General features: G+C 30.1%; 1 protein-coding gene across 1 annotated transcript; it reads left to right on the forward strand.

Moving 5' to 3' along the window:
• The first annotated feature begins 3,001 nt into the window (after positions 1-3,001).
• Positions 3,002-3,745, forward strand: LOC124885846. Its single transcript, XM_047394096.1, has one exon. The coding sequence runs from the start codon at positions 3,005-3,007 to the stop codon at positions 3,743-3,745; it is 741 nt and encodes a 246-aa protein (XP_047250052.1). The 5' UTR covers positions 3,002-3,004.
• Positions 3,746-16,547: the final 12,802 nt, after the last annotated feature.

Consider the following 16,547-nt stretch of genomic DNA (forward strand, 5'->3'; position numbering starts at 1 on the left):
CATAAAACCTTGGCAAAGGTTCAGGTACTTAAAAATGATTAAAAAAAGAGATCGATCCATGATATGTTATGTCGTAATGAAATTGATATTAAATAACCGTCGACGGTATCTTTGATATAATGTAGAGCTCGCCATTATAAAAGGTATCTAGGATCTTGAATTTAAATCTGCTAAATAATGTGGACAAATAAAATACGCAATTTAAGTATATTGTTTTTCACTTGAAAAGTGATGTTTTGAAATTAGTCCATCAACTAAGGTATAATGCCAGTGGAATACAAATTGGTGATTGTGCGAAAAGTAAAATTGTAAGATGTAAAATACGACTTGTGCCTTGAGGGATAAAGGTTATTCGCAAAATTCTGGCATTATTGTTTGGAGATATGTTCTTCCATGGTGGATGCAATAAGGCTTCTTTAAATCTGGCAATGTATAAAAATCTTGAATGCGTATAACGAATGATTGAAATGTTATAGGAAATTTTTTAAAGGATTCAAAAGAGATTTGATCCATTGAATATCCCAATGATTGCAAAATCACTTATTATAAAGAAACATCAATTTCAATCTCATGAAATGATTAGAAAATATCATGTATTAGTGCAATTATTGCACTTATGTATCCTGCTATTTTATACATGAGACAGAAAAAATATTATTTCATGTGAATGTGAGTGAAATCAAATATTATTGATATAAATTTATTATTTTCAATAAATATTGTCAAAGGATTGTTGGTTATGCAAATGCAGGAAGAATATTTGATCTACGATCAATTTTAATATCTTGCAAATAAGTTTTCACAACTAATTGGTTGTTGCTATGAACAAGTTCAATGTTCAAAAGACTTGTGACGATGAGGTCACATATAAAGTGATTTTCAAGAATTTATTTGTCTGAGTTCATGGGTTTAACATATCAAAGAAACAAGAAAGCAACACATCAAGACGATTTCAAGAATACATCTTCATGAATGTGATTTGATCACAATGGCACAATCAATATCAACATTTGAAAAAATACATATAAGATTGGAGGCGTCGGCTTTGAGAAGTGAAATGATGTTTGCATTAAGGGAAGTAAAATACGCGTTGCACTCTTTTTTTCTTGGCATAGGTTTTGTCCCAATGAATTTTACTGGCAAGATTTTAAATGAGGCAACAAACAAACATGTATTATAAGATATGGAGGCGGATCGACAATTTGAAATTTTTTCTCATACCGAATTGGCGTCTTGTAGCGAAGATTTGTTTGTTCATCAATTAGTATAGTTTTGGGTTTGAGTTTTGGATACGGTGGAGGAAGCCGGGATGACGGTAACGGTGGTGTATATGATTTTCGGTGGAGATTTTGAATTTTTTTAGAATGTTTGTTGTTACTGATTGTTCTTCTATTTCTACAGTGTTGAAAAGAAAAAAAAACGATTAGATTTGATCTTATGATAGTTTCGATGAGTTTTGAGAATTGTCTGATGGCACCGACAAGTGAAGGTTATCAATGATTTTATGATGAATTATATAGAAATTTGTGTATCATGATGTATGTATTGTATATAAATTGGTATTTGAATTGTATAGAAATTGGTCTACCACTAGCTTTATGGTGTTGAATTGTATAAAAATTGGTCAATCAACAGCTTTATGGTGTTTGAATTAAATAAAAATTGGTATATTAATGATTTTATGGTCCATGAATTGTATATAAATTAATGTATCATAATGTGAATTGTATAGAAATTGGTGTATGAATTGTATAGAACTTGGTGCATCACCAGCTTTATGGTATCTATATTGTATAGAAATTGGTGTATCAACAGCTTTATGGTGTCTGAATTGTATAAAAATTGGTGTATCAATAATTTTATGATTTTTGAAATAATTAGAAATTGATATATTAATAATTTTATGGTGTCTTAATTATATAGATGTTGGCATATCATCAATTTTATTTTAAGGTGTCTTAGAAATTGTGTATTAATAATTTTTTAGTGTTTGAACTCTATTAGAAATAGGTTTATCAATAATAATAATTTTATATTGAAATATATAGAAATAGGTGTATTAATAATTTTATGGTATCTGAAATATAAGAAATTGATGTAAAGATGGATTACTATATATTTTTTTTCCAGATCTTTCTTCAAAAGAAATCCTAAAAATTCAATCTTTACATATGGGTAACTATATATTATTTTCATGATAATTAAGAACACACGAAGAAAATAAAAAAAATAAAAACGAGGTAGATAATTAATAAGAAGAAGAAAAAATAGAAAAGAGAAAAATAAAAATAAATCCAATATAAAATAGAAGGGAAAGAATAGAAAGAAGAAATTGTTGAATGAAAAGTAACAGTTCAAATTTCATGTTCTTTCGTGTATGCTAATTTTATAGTAATGATTTTAAAAAATTTCCCAAAATAATTTTATTGTGGAGGTGGGTATTGAATTGAAAAATATATTAGGAGAAATTATAGGAAAGATACTTTTAACTATTTTTTTCTTCTTTTTATCTTATTTGATAAGTTTTGTTAGTTTTCTAAAGGTATATTTTGTAAAAATGAAATTAGTGGTATATTTTGTAATATTTACTCTTAAATTGTATATTTATGCCTGACCAGCCCAACCAATAATTTATGATAAATTACCTTTAAAAATTTCTCTAAATAGTGGTCAAAAGTCAAAACCATCTTATAACATGATTTCTTGCAACTTGACAAGTCAGGGAATGTTTATGAAACATTCATGTAAGATGCGTTAAATTTTGCATGACATATTGATGCATGCTTCATGTCAAATTGCGAAAAAATAAAATTAATTAATTCTCACAATTCCTACGTGATATTTTGTTTTATATTTCATCCAATTCTTCAACAAAGTAGATACACAACACAAGCATTTTCATATCTTTTTTTTAACAAAAAAAAAAAAAAAAAAACTATCCAATTATCGAATCATATTTTGTATAATGAATATCACCATTGTTATGGATGGTTATGAATTTTCCATGGAAGTAAACCCTCAAGAACCAATTCTTGAAACAAAACAAAAAATTCAAAATTTCCTTGGTGTACCAGTGTCTTCACAAACTCTTTCAGTTTTGGGATTTGAATTATTGGATGGATTCAATATTCAAGATTATTCGATAATTACACAAGGTACAAAAATCCAATTAACCATCCAAAATATTACTACTATTGGAGAAACATCCTTACAACAGAATATTAACGTTTCTTCAAAATTCCAAATTATTGTCACAATGTCATCCAGAAAATTAAACATAGACATCGACAGTACCGAAACTGTCCGAAGTCTAAAAGAAAAAATTCACATAATCGATAGTATCCCGATAAGGAGAATGTCTCTCTACTTTTCTGGAGAAGAATTAAATGATGAATATCGGAGTTTAATCGAATATGGTGTTCAAGAATTTTCAGAAATTATTGTGTTTTTAAAGACTATGTCACGTATGGTTACTGATCCACCTTCAAGAGGACTATGCCTAGTGGTGCAAACTTCATCTAGTTTGCTTAATTCAGCAAAAATTCCAGTTGAAATGACTGATTTGGGGACAGTTAATGATTTGAGACAACTATTGTTGGGAAGAAAAATATTGCCTATGGATGAATATATTTTCATTCACAAACAAAGGATTATGAAGGATAGTTGTAGTCTTCGTTGGCATGGTGTTGAAAATGGGGATTTTGTATATGTTTTTAAAGGTTGTGTTAGTAGGGAAGGACCTTGAGAGTTGAGACAACAACTTATACTGTGTTATCTAATATTTGATGTCTTGGTTTTATATGTAACAGTAAATATAAATAATATCTAGTGTTATAGAAGTATGCCGCTTACATCGCTTACATCTATATGCAAGTGTTCAGTTGTTACATACACCTTATGTTCCATTTTATATGATATATTTTGACAATTAAGAGTGAAATTTGAGGCAGAGTTACTTTTCCTTCCTCCAAAAGAGATTGATATTGGTAGAATCACGTTCAATCATCTTTTTATCCTTTCGCCGATAATCACGCTTCTTCAAAGGGTGATTAAAGTCCAAAAAATTGTCTTAAAGGTGAATATGGTTTGCAAAGATAATTTTTCGCACAGCTTTCTCATGTCGTGTTCTATTTTTTAAAAATTATTTATAGTCGCCACCTAAACTTTAGAAAAAAAGAAACTAGAAAAATCAATTTTGTAATGTAAAACTCTATTTTGTTTTTTTCTTCTTAAAGATGAGGTTTAGGATAAGGGTTTTGGTTACTCGAAGAAAAGGTATTAAGTACCCTCAGAGCCTATCCAAAGATTGTCCTAAAATTTAGTTTTAGAAAATATATTTGAAAAGTATTTGCTTATTATTTGCTAAAAATAGAGAGAAAAGAACCTATATTGTTTTTGAGAAAAGACGAGAGATATATAAAATGTCACTATAATATACTAGAATATAATATAGTTATTGGAAAATATATATGTTTCAAAATTAAAAAAAAAAAAGGATAGAAGGGAAGAAAAATTATGATAACATAATTGCAGTAATATATATTGGAAATTATAAAGTCTTATGATTTTATTTTAAAAAATATTTAAAAGTATATGAATTTACATACATGAATAGAATCATTATAAAGTAAAGAAAATCATATTTTTAATGTATGTGAGAATTTATTTACGATAAAAGTATATGTATATTTAAGGGTACATGAAAAAAGATATGAAAATTTATTTTTATTTTTTGTTGAAATTTTAATAGGTTGAAACTAAATGAAGAATAAAGTGTAATTGTAAAGCATATATGTATAATAAAATTGAAATAACATATAAATAATGATAACAAAAAGAAGAATAATAATGATAGTACAAATACGTATATAACTTACATTTTGGGGGCTTTGAAAATCTCAAAAAGTTGAAATAAAGTTATATATAAAAAGTAGTAAATATTCGAATTATATTAAATTAAATAAAAATTGAATTTTGATGGATGGATTATTCACAAAATTTAGAGGGTTTGACTGATTAAAAATCATTTAGTTATTTATTTGAAAGGCCCCATTAAGACGATTAAAAATTATTAATTAATATTTTTGAAAAAACAAAGACTGTTACTAGCCATTTGAATCAACTTTTAAAAAAATGTATTTCCGTTTAGACTTGCACTTATTTATTTTTTTAATTACAAAAAGGGTGATTCATAAGTGTAAAGTAAATTGTTAAATAATATGTCGTTACACAAATACACAACTTATATTTTCAATATTACAAAAAATCTCAACTCCCTAAACATATTACAAAAATCCGACATATATATAGAATGCTATGTATATGTCATCTATGTTATGTATATTAATAGAGAGAGAAAGTAAATTAATTAAAAAAATGAGAGAAAGTGTAATTACTTTCAAAAGGGTTGATATTTATATTATTTATACATATCTATAAACTATAAACGCCAAACGGGTAAACGATTAGCCAAAAAAAAAACCAACCAACCTTAATAAAACTTACAAAATTAGGCTAACCAATTTCAATCAAACCGCAGAAAATACATAGTCAAACTAATACAAAGTTAGTGAAAAAAACATAAATAATAAAGTAACGAGGAACATAACGAACAAGATATTATAAATTTCTATTGAAGCAACCCGATTCCTAGCGATTTGGATCTTCAATATTGATGATCCTAGTAGTTGTAGACCCAATATTTTAGGTCAAGTTTTGTTGCGGAACTTCGACTCTCGAGTTTTCATGAAACAAACAAAAGAAAATGAGGATTAGGAATCTGTTAAAGACATAATAATGTTAAAAGAGCATTAAAGATTTGACTAACACGTAAGAATGCGTTTATATCCGGACAACCATGAAAATCAAGAAATCAATACATAAAAATTCACATAAATGATACTAAAACATATAAAAATATTAAACACTTAGTTGCGAACACCTGCAGAGATCCATATTAAATTTATTCTAAGCACAAAATTTAGCTTGAAATAAGAAATACTATGCCTCCAAATAATACAGTTTTTGTAAAATTGTAGGCATGAAATACATGAGCAACAGTTGTAAAGTAAGTATATATTGTAATTATTTAACTTGGTCAAAACACAAATTAATACCATATATGTCAGATAGAGTCAAGCCATGCAATGTCATGCAATGTACATGCCTTTTAACACTCAAACAAACTCAAAGAAATGTTTTACCCAGAAGCAAAAAATTGATGTGTTTTATATGAAAAATGGTGATAAACAATATTTTTAAGAGAAGTCAAAGGAAATTACTGCTAGATATAAGTTTAATACATTTGAATGGTTCCCATGTCCAGAATATATGTTTTAAAAGCTAAGGAAGTAAATGATTCGAACCATATTTATTTTTATCAAGAACGAGATACAACTACAATTGTTTGAACACACGAACACCCCACATATGACTTGATACTATGCAATCTGTCTTCAGACCATAGAAAGTAATCAAATCATGTCAAACGACGTTAATGAGTACAAGCAGGGAAAGTACAAACGTAGACGACAAAACATAGATTTTCACCATCACATGATAGAGTAGCTCATTAGTTCTGCAATCATCTGAGGCAAGCAATGAGTCCAACAAGTAAAAGAAATATCAAGATAGAAACAAAATCATATTTCAATTATTTAGATGATTCTATATGTACGAACACATCATGAAATCTAAAAAAATAAAATCTAAACTATTTTTTTTATAGGAATCTAAAAGAAAAGGACAAACTCAACCGATGTAAATTTGCAACCACAACGCAACCTCAGTTCGATCAATTCAAGTAAGCAAACAGCGAGAACAAATTAGCTAATTCAATCCAGCTATGGTATAAAAATATAACTTTTCTACTCTAGAACTACATTGCATTCAGACAATCAAATAAAAAAATGGAGCTTTATTTTGACTTGTTTTTCTCAGGTTTAATAAAATTTATATTTTTTTCAACAGTAACTTTAGACACATATTCTAATTAACATATCAACAATCAAATGAAATTTAAACTCTATATACACAATTTTGAACTTTTAATAATAAGCTCAATTCAACTTATGAACAATCAAAAATGAAGTTCATACTATTTTCTTGAAAATAGAAAAAAATCAAATGTTAAGAACTTCAACACAAGTTCAACCAACTTATGAACTATCAAAATGAAATTTCAAGAATTTCAAACACAAGTTCAAACAGTTGAAGAACTATCAATACGAAGTTCAAACTATTTTCTAAAAAAATAGTAAAACCATCTTTACGAAAAAAAGATGAAATAGAAAGATTCAAGTCCACCAAATTCACGGTGTGTCCTTAAGAAAAGTATTCCCCTCAATTATCGGAGATTATGAAATATATCCTTCCAGGATAAAATGAATTGTTAGGGTTTTGCCCTGATTTTCTTACCAAAATTAAGTTTTACTTTTTCTGGGAAGAAAAATAAAAGTAACCATAACTACTTTTATTTTCCTAAAAGGAAAATATAAAACTTTTTCATATTTTGCTAACCTCTTTCTTGGGGAAAAGGTTTTGAAACTCTATAAATAGAAAACCCCTCTTCTCATACCTTTACACAATAGTATCCACAATGTAGTCGTTTAAAGAGTCTAGTTTAGAGGGAGATTTCTCCCGTAGGTTTATGCTTTTTACAATATTAGTTTTTAATATGTAGGTCGTTTGACCACCCATATCAATAATATTTTTTTAGTATTATATTTTCCTTTGTCGTCTGATTTATCGTCTCATGATTTGCAAACTATAAGCTTCCGCATGATGCCCTCTCGATTTCGGACCCAACAAGTGGTATCAGAGACTTCGGTTCAAAGGTCCAGTGATTTGGTGAAACGAGGTTGAAGACAAGTTCAAGGTGGTTCTAATCAATTTGCAAACCAACGGTGATAATTCAGATGACAAATAAAACATATATTAAAAAGACATATTATTAATATGATATAACTTTTTTAGTATTGTTTTACGTGTCTTCTAAATTGTCACCACAACGGTTTGAAACAATTAGCTTTTGCAATTAATTTTGATGATAATGAAGATATTTTGTCAAAATAAAACTACATGTGGAGATAATTGTCAATCATATTTTCAACAATCCTGCTGTCACATATTTGAAAATAAAACTCACTTTTAACCCTATAAAAGGGCTCCAATATTCTTAACCCGAAAAGGGCTGATATATTTTAACCCAAAAGGCTCAATTTTTAAAGCATGCCAAACAACAGTGATATATGAAGAATATGTGAAGAACAAAGATTATGCACAAGAAGAAGGGGGATCAAGAATATTTTGCAGAAAATCAACCGAAAAAAGTGAGATTTGTTAGGGTTTTTTTCCTGATTTTCTTACTAAAATTAACTTTTACTTTTTCTAAGAAGGAAAATAAAAGTAACCATAATTACTTTTATTTTCCTAAAAAGAAAATATAAAACTTTTCCATATTTGGCTAACCTCTTTCTTGGAACAAAGGTTTTGAAACTCTATAAATAGAAGACCCCTTTTCTTATACCTTAACACAATAGTATCCACAATGTAGTCGTTTAAAGAGTCTAGTTTAGGGGGAGATTTCTCCCGTAGGTTTATGCTTTTTACAATATTAGTTTTTAATATGCAGGTCGTTTGACCACCCATATCAATAATATTTTTTTAGTATTATATTTTTCTTTGTCGTCTGATTTATCGTCTCGTGATTTGCAAATTATAAGCTTCTGCATAACGCTCTCTCGATTTTGAACCCAACATGAATCACTTCAACAGAATAGCGGTACCTCAAATTTTGTCGAACTACGAACGCACTCAATTGTAGCAAATCACACTTGAGTTTTTCAAGAAAGAGAAGTATTTTTTCTTCAAAATTTCATGTCTATACCTGAGAAAAATTTAGATATTTATATCCATCAAGGTGTTGTTTCATGAAGAGAAGTAATGATTCAGAAAGATGCACCCCTTCATGAAAGTGCAACTCTTTGAAAAAGGTGGAACTCTTCGAAAAAGTCATAACTCTTTGGAAAGATCATAACCATCAAATCTGAAAAGGCACCTATTCAACTTGCATCCTTTCTCTTGATGTCTTTTTGAGAAAACACCTATTCATTTTCCATTCACACCTCTTAAAAATTAAATAATCCCCCACATGAATGGGGAATGACAAACATATAAGAAATTTATGAACAATTTTGTGATTTACTAGAAAAGACTATTTGCATCTGGATAAGTGGAATTTCATTTGAATTTTTTGTAGTGAACTTGCATCCGATGCACTCAGTCAATCGCTAGATTTGATATCTTTGAACCTTCGAGCTTTAATGTATACCTAGACAACACAAGTCACACAACTAGCCTATTATCATTTATGGTTCTCACGATTTTATTCGTTTCAGCCATGAACACGTTCCGTTTTCACGAGAGCATAAAGAATAGGCCTTTACTAACATTCTCCTTGAAGAGGCTTCAATTTCACCCTCACATATGTGATTTCTAAACGTTTAATCCTATAGATTAAACAATTTGGTCAAACCTACCAAACTTAGAAACCTTTAAAAAGCTTCAAACCATAAGCCTTATACTTGTTCTCTAAACATTATCTTCATCAATAGAATGGGTTGAGTATATTGATAATGTTGAACCGCCAGTCACAACTTTGTTTGACCTCCTTGAACCTAACTCTTGGGATCTCCAGTCTACTAGGTAGAGTTACCGCCATACTGACTTTTCCTAGGCATTAAGCCCATTTCCTTTGATGATCTCCCAACTCTTTCTCTAGATAGGCCTTTTATAAGTGAATCAGAAATATTATCCTTTGACTTCACATAGTCAACAGTGATAATTCCACTAGAGAGTTGTTCTCTAACGGTATTGTGTCTTCATTTTATATGATGAGCTTTACCATTGTACATTATGTCTCTTGCCCTACCTAACACTGTCTGACTATCACAGTGTATACATACTGGTTCTAGAGGTTTGGGCCTATAGGGAATATCTTTCGAGAAATTTCGGAGTCATTTACTTTCTTCATCGGCTTTATCTAATATGATAAATTTAGATTTCATTATAGAGCAGGTAATACATGTCTGTTTGGACAATTTTAAAGAGACTGCTCCTCCACCTAAAGTGAATACATATCCACTCGTGGATTTTACTTCATTTGATCCGGTGATTCAATTTGCATCACTATATCCTTCAATTGCCGCTGAATATTTATTATAATGCAAAGCATAGTCTTGAGTATATTTTAGATATCCCAAAACTTTTTTCATTATCAGCCAATGAGTTTAATTAGGATTACTCGTTTACTAACTCAATTTACTAATAGCAAATACTATATGTGATTGCGTACAATTCATGATATACATCAAACTTTCGAACACTCTTGCGTGGTCCAACTGTGAGTCACTTTTACCTTCATTCTTTTGAAGTGCAAATCTCACATCTAATGAAATCTTGGTAATATCAAAATCCAAATACTTGAACTTATCAAGTACCTTTTCAATGTAATGAGACTGTGACAATACCAATCCGTGTGGAGTTTTATGAATTCTTATCCTTAAGATCACATCCGAAACTCCAAGGTCTTTTATATCAAACTTACTCTCAAGTATTTATTTCATAGCATATATGTCAGAAATGTCTTTATTGATGATCAACATATCATCCACACATACAAATAAATAACGACTTTCTAATTTAGAGTGTCTTTAATCACTACAAAAAAAACCGCGTTTAGCAACAGATTTCTAGCAATAAGCTCATTTTCGTCGCTAATTAACAACAGAATTGCAACAAAATATAAATTTTGTTTCTAAATAAATGAAATTAAAATTAATAGCCTAATTAGTGACGGATTAGCGATAGAATATTAAATGCGTTGCTATATTTTGGTGGTAAATATTGCCGCCTTTATCTTGGTGACAAAATTAGCGACAAAAATGGGGAGAATTTTTTTTGACATGGTGGAGACGGAAATAGCAACAGAATTTTTGTCACTAGAAGTATTTTATCATTCTTAGAAAATATATTAGGTATATTTTTAATAAATAACTAGCAACACATTTATAATCCATTGCTGAATCTGTTGCCCGACCAACTAATATTATATTTTTAATAAATAAGGAACAACAGATTTTTATCAGTTGCTAAATCCGTTATCCGACCAAATAAATATTAGGTCTAAGTCTTTTATTTCACTTTGTTCTCAACGTTGTATCATCCGCCTCTTTCTAAAAAACAGACCCCTTTTCCTTTTTGCTCCTTTTTCTCTCAATTGAGAAAAGGGAATCACTTAATATCAGTCGAAAAGGATGTCAATCAGTGAATTTCGAATCAAAATTAGAGGTAAGATTCTATATCTCTTAATTTTAGTTGTTTCTCCTCTTTTAATTTCTCAATTTCTTAATTTCTATGTTAGAAGTCACTTGTAAATGATAGGTTTAGGGTTTTTGAGCTCTTTCACTTAGGGTTGTTAGATTATTGCGTTAAAAAGCTTGATAAATAATTATTTACTCGAAATGGAAATTTTTTTTTCTCAAAATTTCTGTTTGTGGGGTTTTTGATATTTCCCGTTGCATCTTTATTAATCTAAAATTTCTTCTACTTGTGTGGTTGAATTTTCAATGTTTTACGTACACTGATTATGTTAGGGTTTTTTATTTTTTCTCAGAAGTTCTATTTGTGGTTTGTTTGAGCTCTTTCACTTTGGTTTGTTAGTGGGATATTGTGCTGATAGGCTTTCATAGTATGGAAGAATTTTTGGGGTGAAAGCGCTAAAAACGAAATTGGTACTGATTTCTACACAATTAAAGCAAGAAATTAAAAGATTGGCTCTGCTCCTGGGGCATGTGTACAGTTATGTAGATTTTAAAAGGGAAGTTTAAAGACTAGCTTTTTGGTTTTTAGTGTTTGTGACATTGCTTCAAATTTAGTAACCAATGTTTAGTAAAACACCGAAGTGCATTTTAGTCAGGTATGTTTCTCCATCATTTCCATACATATGTAAGAGTTGCCCGAATAGAAGCTAAATTTAATAGTTTTGCTGGTGTCCTCGCTAATCTTTATTTCTAAGTTGATGATACTCCCTCTATTTCGGTTTTACTTGTCACTTTTGACATGACGTACTCATTACAAAAAGATAATTGATATAGTGATTTTACCACATTACTCATATTAATAGATATTTAGCAATAGGTATTGAAAAATAATTTGAGGAACAACTAATTAATGCTAAGTGTAAAACATGAAAATAAAATTTTGGCTTTACTTGATTTGTCAAAAATGACAAGTAAAAATAGAAATCAAATTAGAAAAATAGTGACAAGTAAAAGCGAATGGACGGAGTAACATTTTTTATTGTGGCAAGTAGTTAAGGAATCTTGTAGATAAATAAGTAAATTGATGTTATGGTAAAGTCCCAATTGTTTGCTTTAAGGATTCATATGTATACTATTTTGGAGATACTATATTTGTCCCAAGTTATTTGTCGTGATCTAATTTTTACTAGGAAGAGTTGATATAGCACTTGTTTTGGTTGACGATTATGTAGTGAAAAAACTATGTTTCTCCATCATCTTGTTTGCCACACAATGACATCCAATCTTTGAGGTTATGTCGTGAACCTTGATCCTGCTATCTTGACCCTGCCATTTGGTGAAGCGATATTAGAGACACTGTTCGATATAAAGAAGTCATGAAGCAATTAAATCTTGGGCCAAATGAAGGAATTCTTACTTCACTGAACTTGTTTGCAACAAAGTTTGATGAGGTAAATTTTGATGTGATCTATTTTTTCTTTTACTGAATAGGCTGTGAGACTATGTTTTCTATCTTTCTTGTGTAAGTACATAGATAGCCCTTAAACTTGCATAAATTGTCTGTTAGATACTTTGGTTTTGCAAGTGGTCGTATAGACACTTCAAGTAGGGAGGAATGTATCGCGTGAATATAGAAGTCTGACATGGCATACAACTTTATCACTCAATTTTAAGCACTTAAAAGGCTTAAAATGAGCTGACATAGAGTTTCTTCCCATACTTCTTTTTTACTCTCTCTAATTTTTATCAAGTTGTGTAAAGGGGTGATAAGATAATCAAGTTAGGGTGTTCATTTATTTAGTTGTGTAAAGGGATGCTAAGAAAATCAAGTTACGGTCGTTTTCTTTGATAACCCAATTGCTACTGATTTCATAGAGAGGATATGCATGATTATATTTCTTGACTAAGTACATCAAAACTTATTATGCTCATTTTTATGGTCTTGTCCACTTTGCAGATGAGAGACTTAGGTGATGCAAGGATCATCACTAGAATGTAAGTCTCATAATCTCATACAATTTCAGAATTTTTCTTGTTTACTATTTGTCTAAGCTTTTTCCTGGAGGATATATGGAAGGATTGATATATGTTAACGTTTCAAAGGACGCACGAAATCGTGAAGTAATAGGTCGGAATACCCTCTATTAAGGATGTAAAATGTTGATCGGGTAAAAATTTATAAGATGCTAATATTAAAGATCATTTGATATTCATGATAACAAGACGATTTTGTTGCTCTTTTTACTCCATCCCACTAGCATAGGTCGACAAATTCATTCCACGAGGCTACAACTCCCGATGGATCTTCGGTTATTTAGGATAGTGATCTTTGAAACATGGTATTAGACGTCAGCAAAAAGAAAGTAAAACTCTTCATATATTCAATGCTGTTAAGCCTGTAGTAAAAGGCACAGTTAATGTTCCGAAGGCATGCTCTGAGAAAATATTAAGAGAGTTGTGTTTGTATCTTCTGTTGTTACTTCTGTCTCGAACCCCAACTGGCCAAAGTCCAAATCGATGGATGAGACTTGTTAGTCTGACAGAAAATTCTGCAAAGCAACAAATATAGAGTTTGTGTTTGAATTCTGTGTAAATTTAAGATTATTATTCATGTTTCTTGCATACGATACGTAATGTTCTTATAGTAATATATGATCTGTATATAGATTACTTAATTACTTGATCAGTGTGCTATCTGATTGAGTTAGTCCTTGTAATATAAATTCAGATTTGACTCTTAAGTGCTTATTTTGCTAGAGAAGCTCCCTATCTAAATGCATTTTGTGGTTTCAAATGCATGCAGAACTGGTATTGTTAGCTGAGAAAAAAGCTTGGTCATATGCAAAACAAAGGGAAAAAGATATGGTAACTGTGCTCCCAACACTTGTTATAGGGTCGATGTTGCAGAAGACAACATATGCAAGTAATTTGGTTCTTATTAAGTTGCTGAAAGGTACCAAGAAATCATAGTTATACTTCACTATTTTAGTATTTCTGCATCATTTCTTCTTCTTCTACATTTCTTGCATGAGTTTCTTTGGGAATAATCAGAATTCACTTTTCCGCACAAGCTTCTTAATTATTTTTTCCTTGCAAGAATGAGCGTACATTTAGCATGAAAATTGTCATTTCACTTTTGTTCCTTCCGAAAAAATTGACACAGGATGGTATTGTATCAGTTTCTTGAACTGAGTACTAGATTGGAGGATATTAAGCTGATGTGTGTTAGCTAATTGTTTATAGTCAAAATAATATTTTTCTCCTGATGTTTTGTTCAATTTGATAACTTCCTGCCTGTAAAAATACCAAGCAAAAATCCTTTATGGTGGCAACTACAAATTCAACCAAAGTCCTAATAAGAGTTGCTTCTCTACAGATAGCTTTTACTTTTGTTGTTTATCCATCATTAATTCTTGCTTATATGGGACAAGCTGCGTATCTTTCCAAGCATCACATTATTGAAAGTGATTACCACATTGGCTTTTATGTATCAGTACCTGGTACATGTGCATGTTCACACATATGGTCATTAAGGAAAATCTTTCGATGATGAACATTCCCGAATCGTCCATGTAAGACTAAATTTTAATGTAGTGGTTTACTTAATTCTTATTTTTTAGTTTAAAGTAGTTTTTGGTATCTAATTATTTTTAAGTACAATCCGTTATAAATTCACTTCATCTATTACAGGAAAGATATGAAGAAATATTATGAGAAAAAATATTTTCAGAATCTGATATTGATCAAATTGAAACATATTACCAAGCTGTGGGGGGAGAAAAAAGCAAAAACTATTTAGTCTTGGATATGAAGCAAAAGACTACTACTTTGGACGATCTTGATTCCTTAGTTGATGATTGGAATCTTGATCAATTGTGATACTTTTGACGATCAGTGCATTGGTTTTTGATGGTCTATTTTATTGAAAATGTTTAAAATTGTGCAACAACAATATACACTTGATGGATGTGGGTTATTTTAAGAATAGTTTGTAGATGTTTGGACATAATTGTGTTTAGATGGGTGTTGTGATACTATGGATGTTTTGGACATAATTGTGTTTAGATTTTGCTATCTTTGGTATTATGGATGATGTGGGTTCTTTTAAGGATAGTTGGTAGATGTTTGCAATGGATTGATGAAAATAATCTTTTGTCACAAAAAATTGGGGACTAAATATAAAAATTTTTAGCAACGGACTAGCAATGAAATATTTGATCACAAAATAATCAAAATAACGAAATACTATATGAAATTAGTAACGGCATTTATAAATATAATAACGAATTTATTCGTTGCTACAAATGGCAACGGATATAGGTCGTCTCTATGACGTTGCAAAACTAGCAATGAATTTTATTTTTTCCATTGCTAAATGGTTAGCAACGCGCAAAATAGCAACGACACATATTCTGTCGTTGATCCGTTTCTAAATTGATATAACGACAGATATATGTTGATTAGCAACGTTTTCGGTCTGTTGCTGACGCGATTTTTTTTGTAGTGAATGTAAACATATTTATCATATTTGTTTATCTTGAAGTCGTTTGTCAATATAGTTTGGTCAAACTTTGCATTCCACTATTTGAGTTCTTGTTTTAGTCCATAAAGTGACTTAACAAGTTTTCACACTATTTTTTCTTTAACAGGAACTACAAATCCCTCAGGTTTTTCCATGTAAATTTCTTCATTCAATTCTCCATTTAAGAATGTTGATTTCACATCCATTGTATGGATTTCAAGACTATATACCTTCACTAAGGCAACTAAAATTCAAATGGATGTTATCCTTGTTACAGGTGAGTATGTATCAAAATAATCAAGGCCTTCTTTTTCTCTAAAGCCTTTCACTACAAGTATTGACTTGTATTTGTCAATAGTACCACTAACTTTTATTTTCCTTTCGAAGATCCATTTAGAACCTAAAGATTTATTTTCCGGAGGAAGATTAACCAACTCCCAAGTATAGATGCTCAAGGTTGAATTAATCTCAATATAAACTGGCTCTTTCCAAAAAGAAGCGTTCGAAGACTGCCTCGCTACTTTAAACGTTTGAGGAACATTTTCAAGAAGAAATGATAAAAAATCTTATCCAAAGAACATTGACGTTCTTTGACTTGTACAATATCTTGGATTCTCATCATTAAGTACATTCTCATTTGGTTCATCTCAAGGTCGTTTAGACCCTTCACTTGATTACTCTTGTCTAGTTTTATACGGGTAAAT

This window comes from Capsicum annuum, chromosome 7, assembly GCF_002878395.1.
Source record: "Capsicum annuum cultivar UCD-10X-F1 chromosome 7, UCD10Xv1.1, whole genome shotgun sequence".
NCBI classification, from domain to species: Eukaryota; Viridiplantae; Streptophyta; class Magnoliopsida; order Solanales; family Solanaceae; genus Capsicum; species Capsicum annuum.

Coding starts and splice junctions, on each gene's coding strand:
- LOC124885846 (XM_047394096.1), top strand. CDS start 3,005: ATGGAAGTAAACCCTCAAGAACCAATTCTTGAAACAAAACAAAAAATT.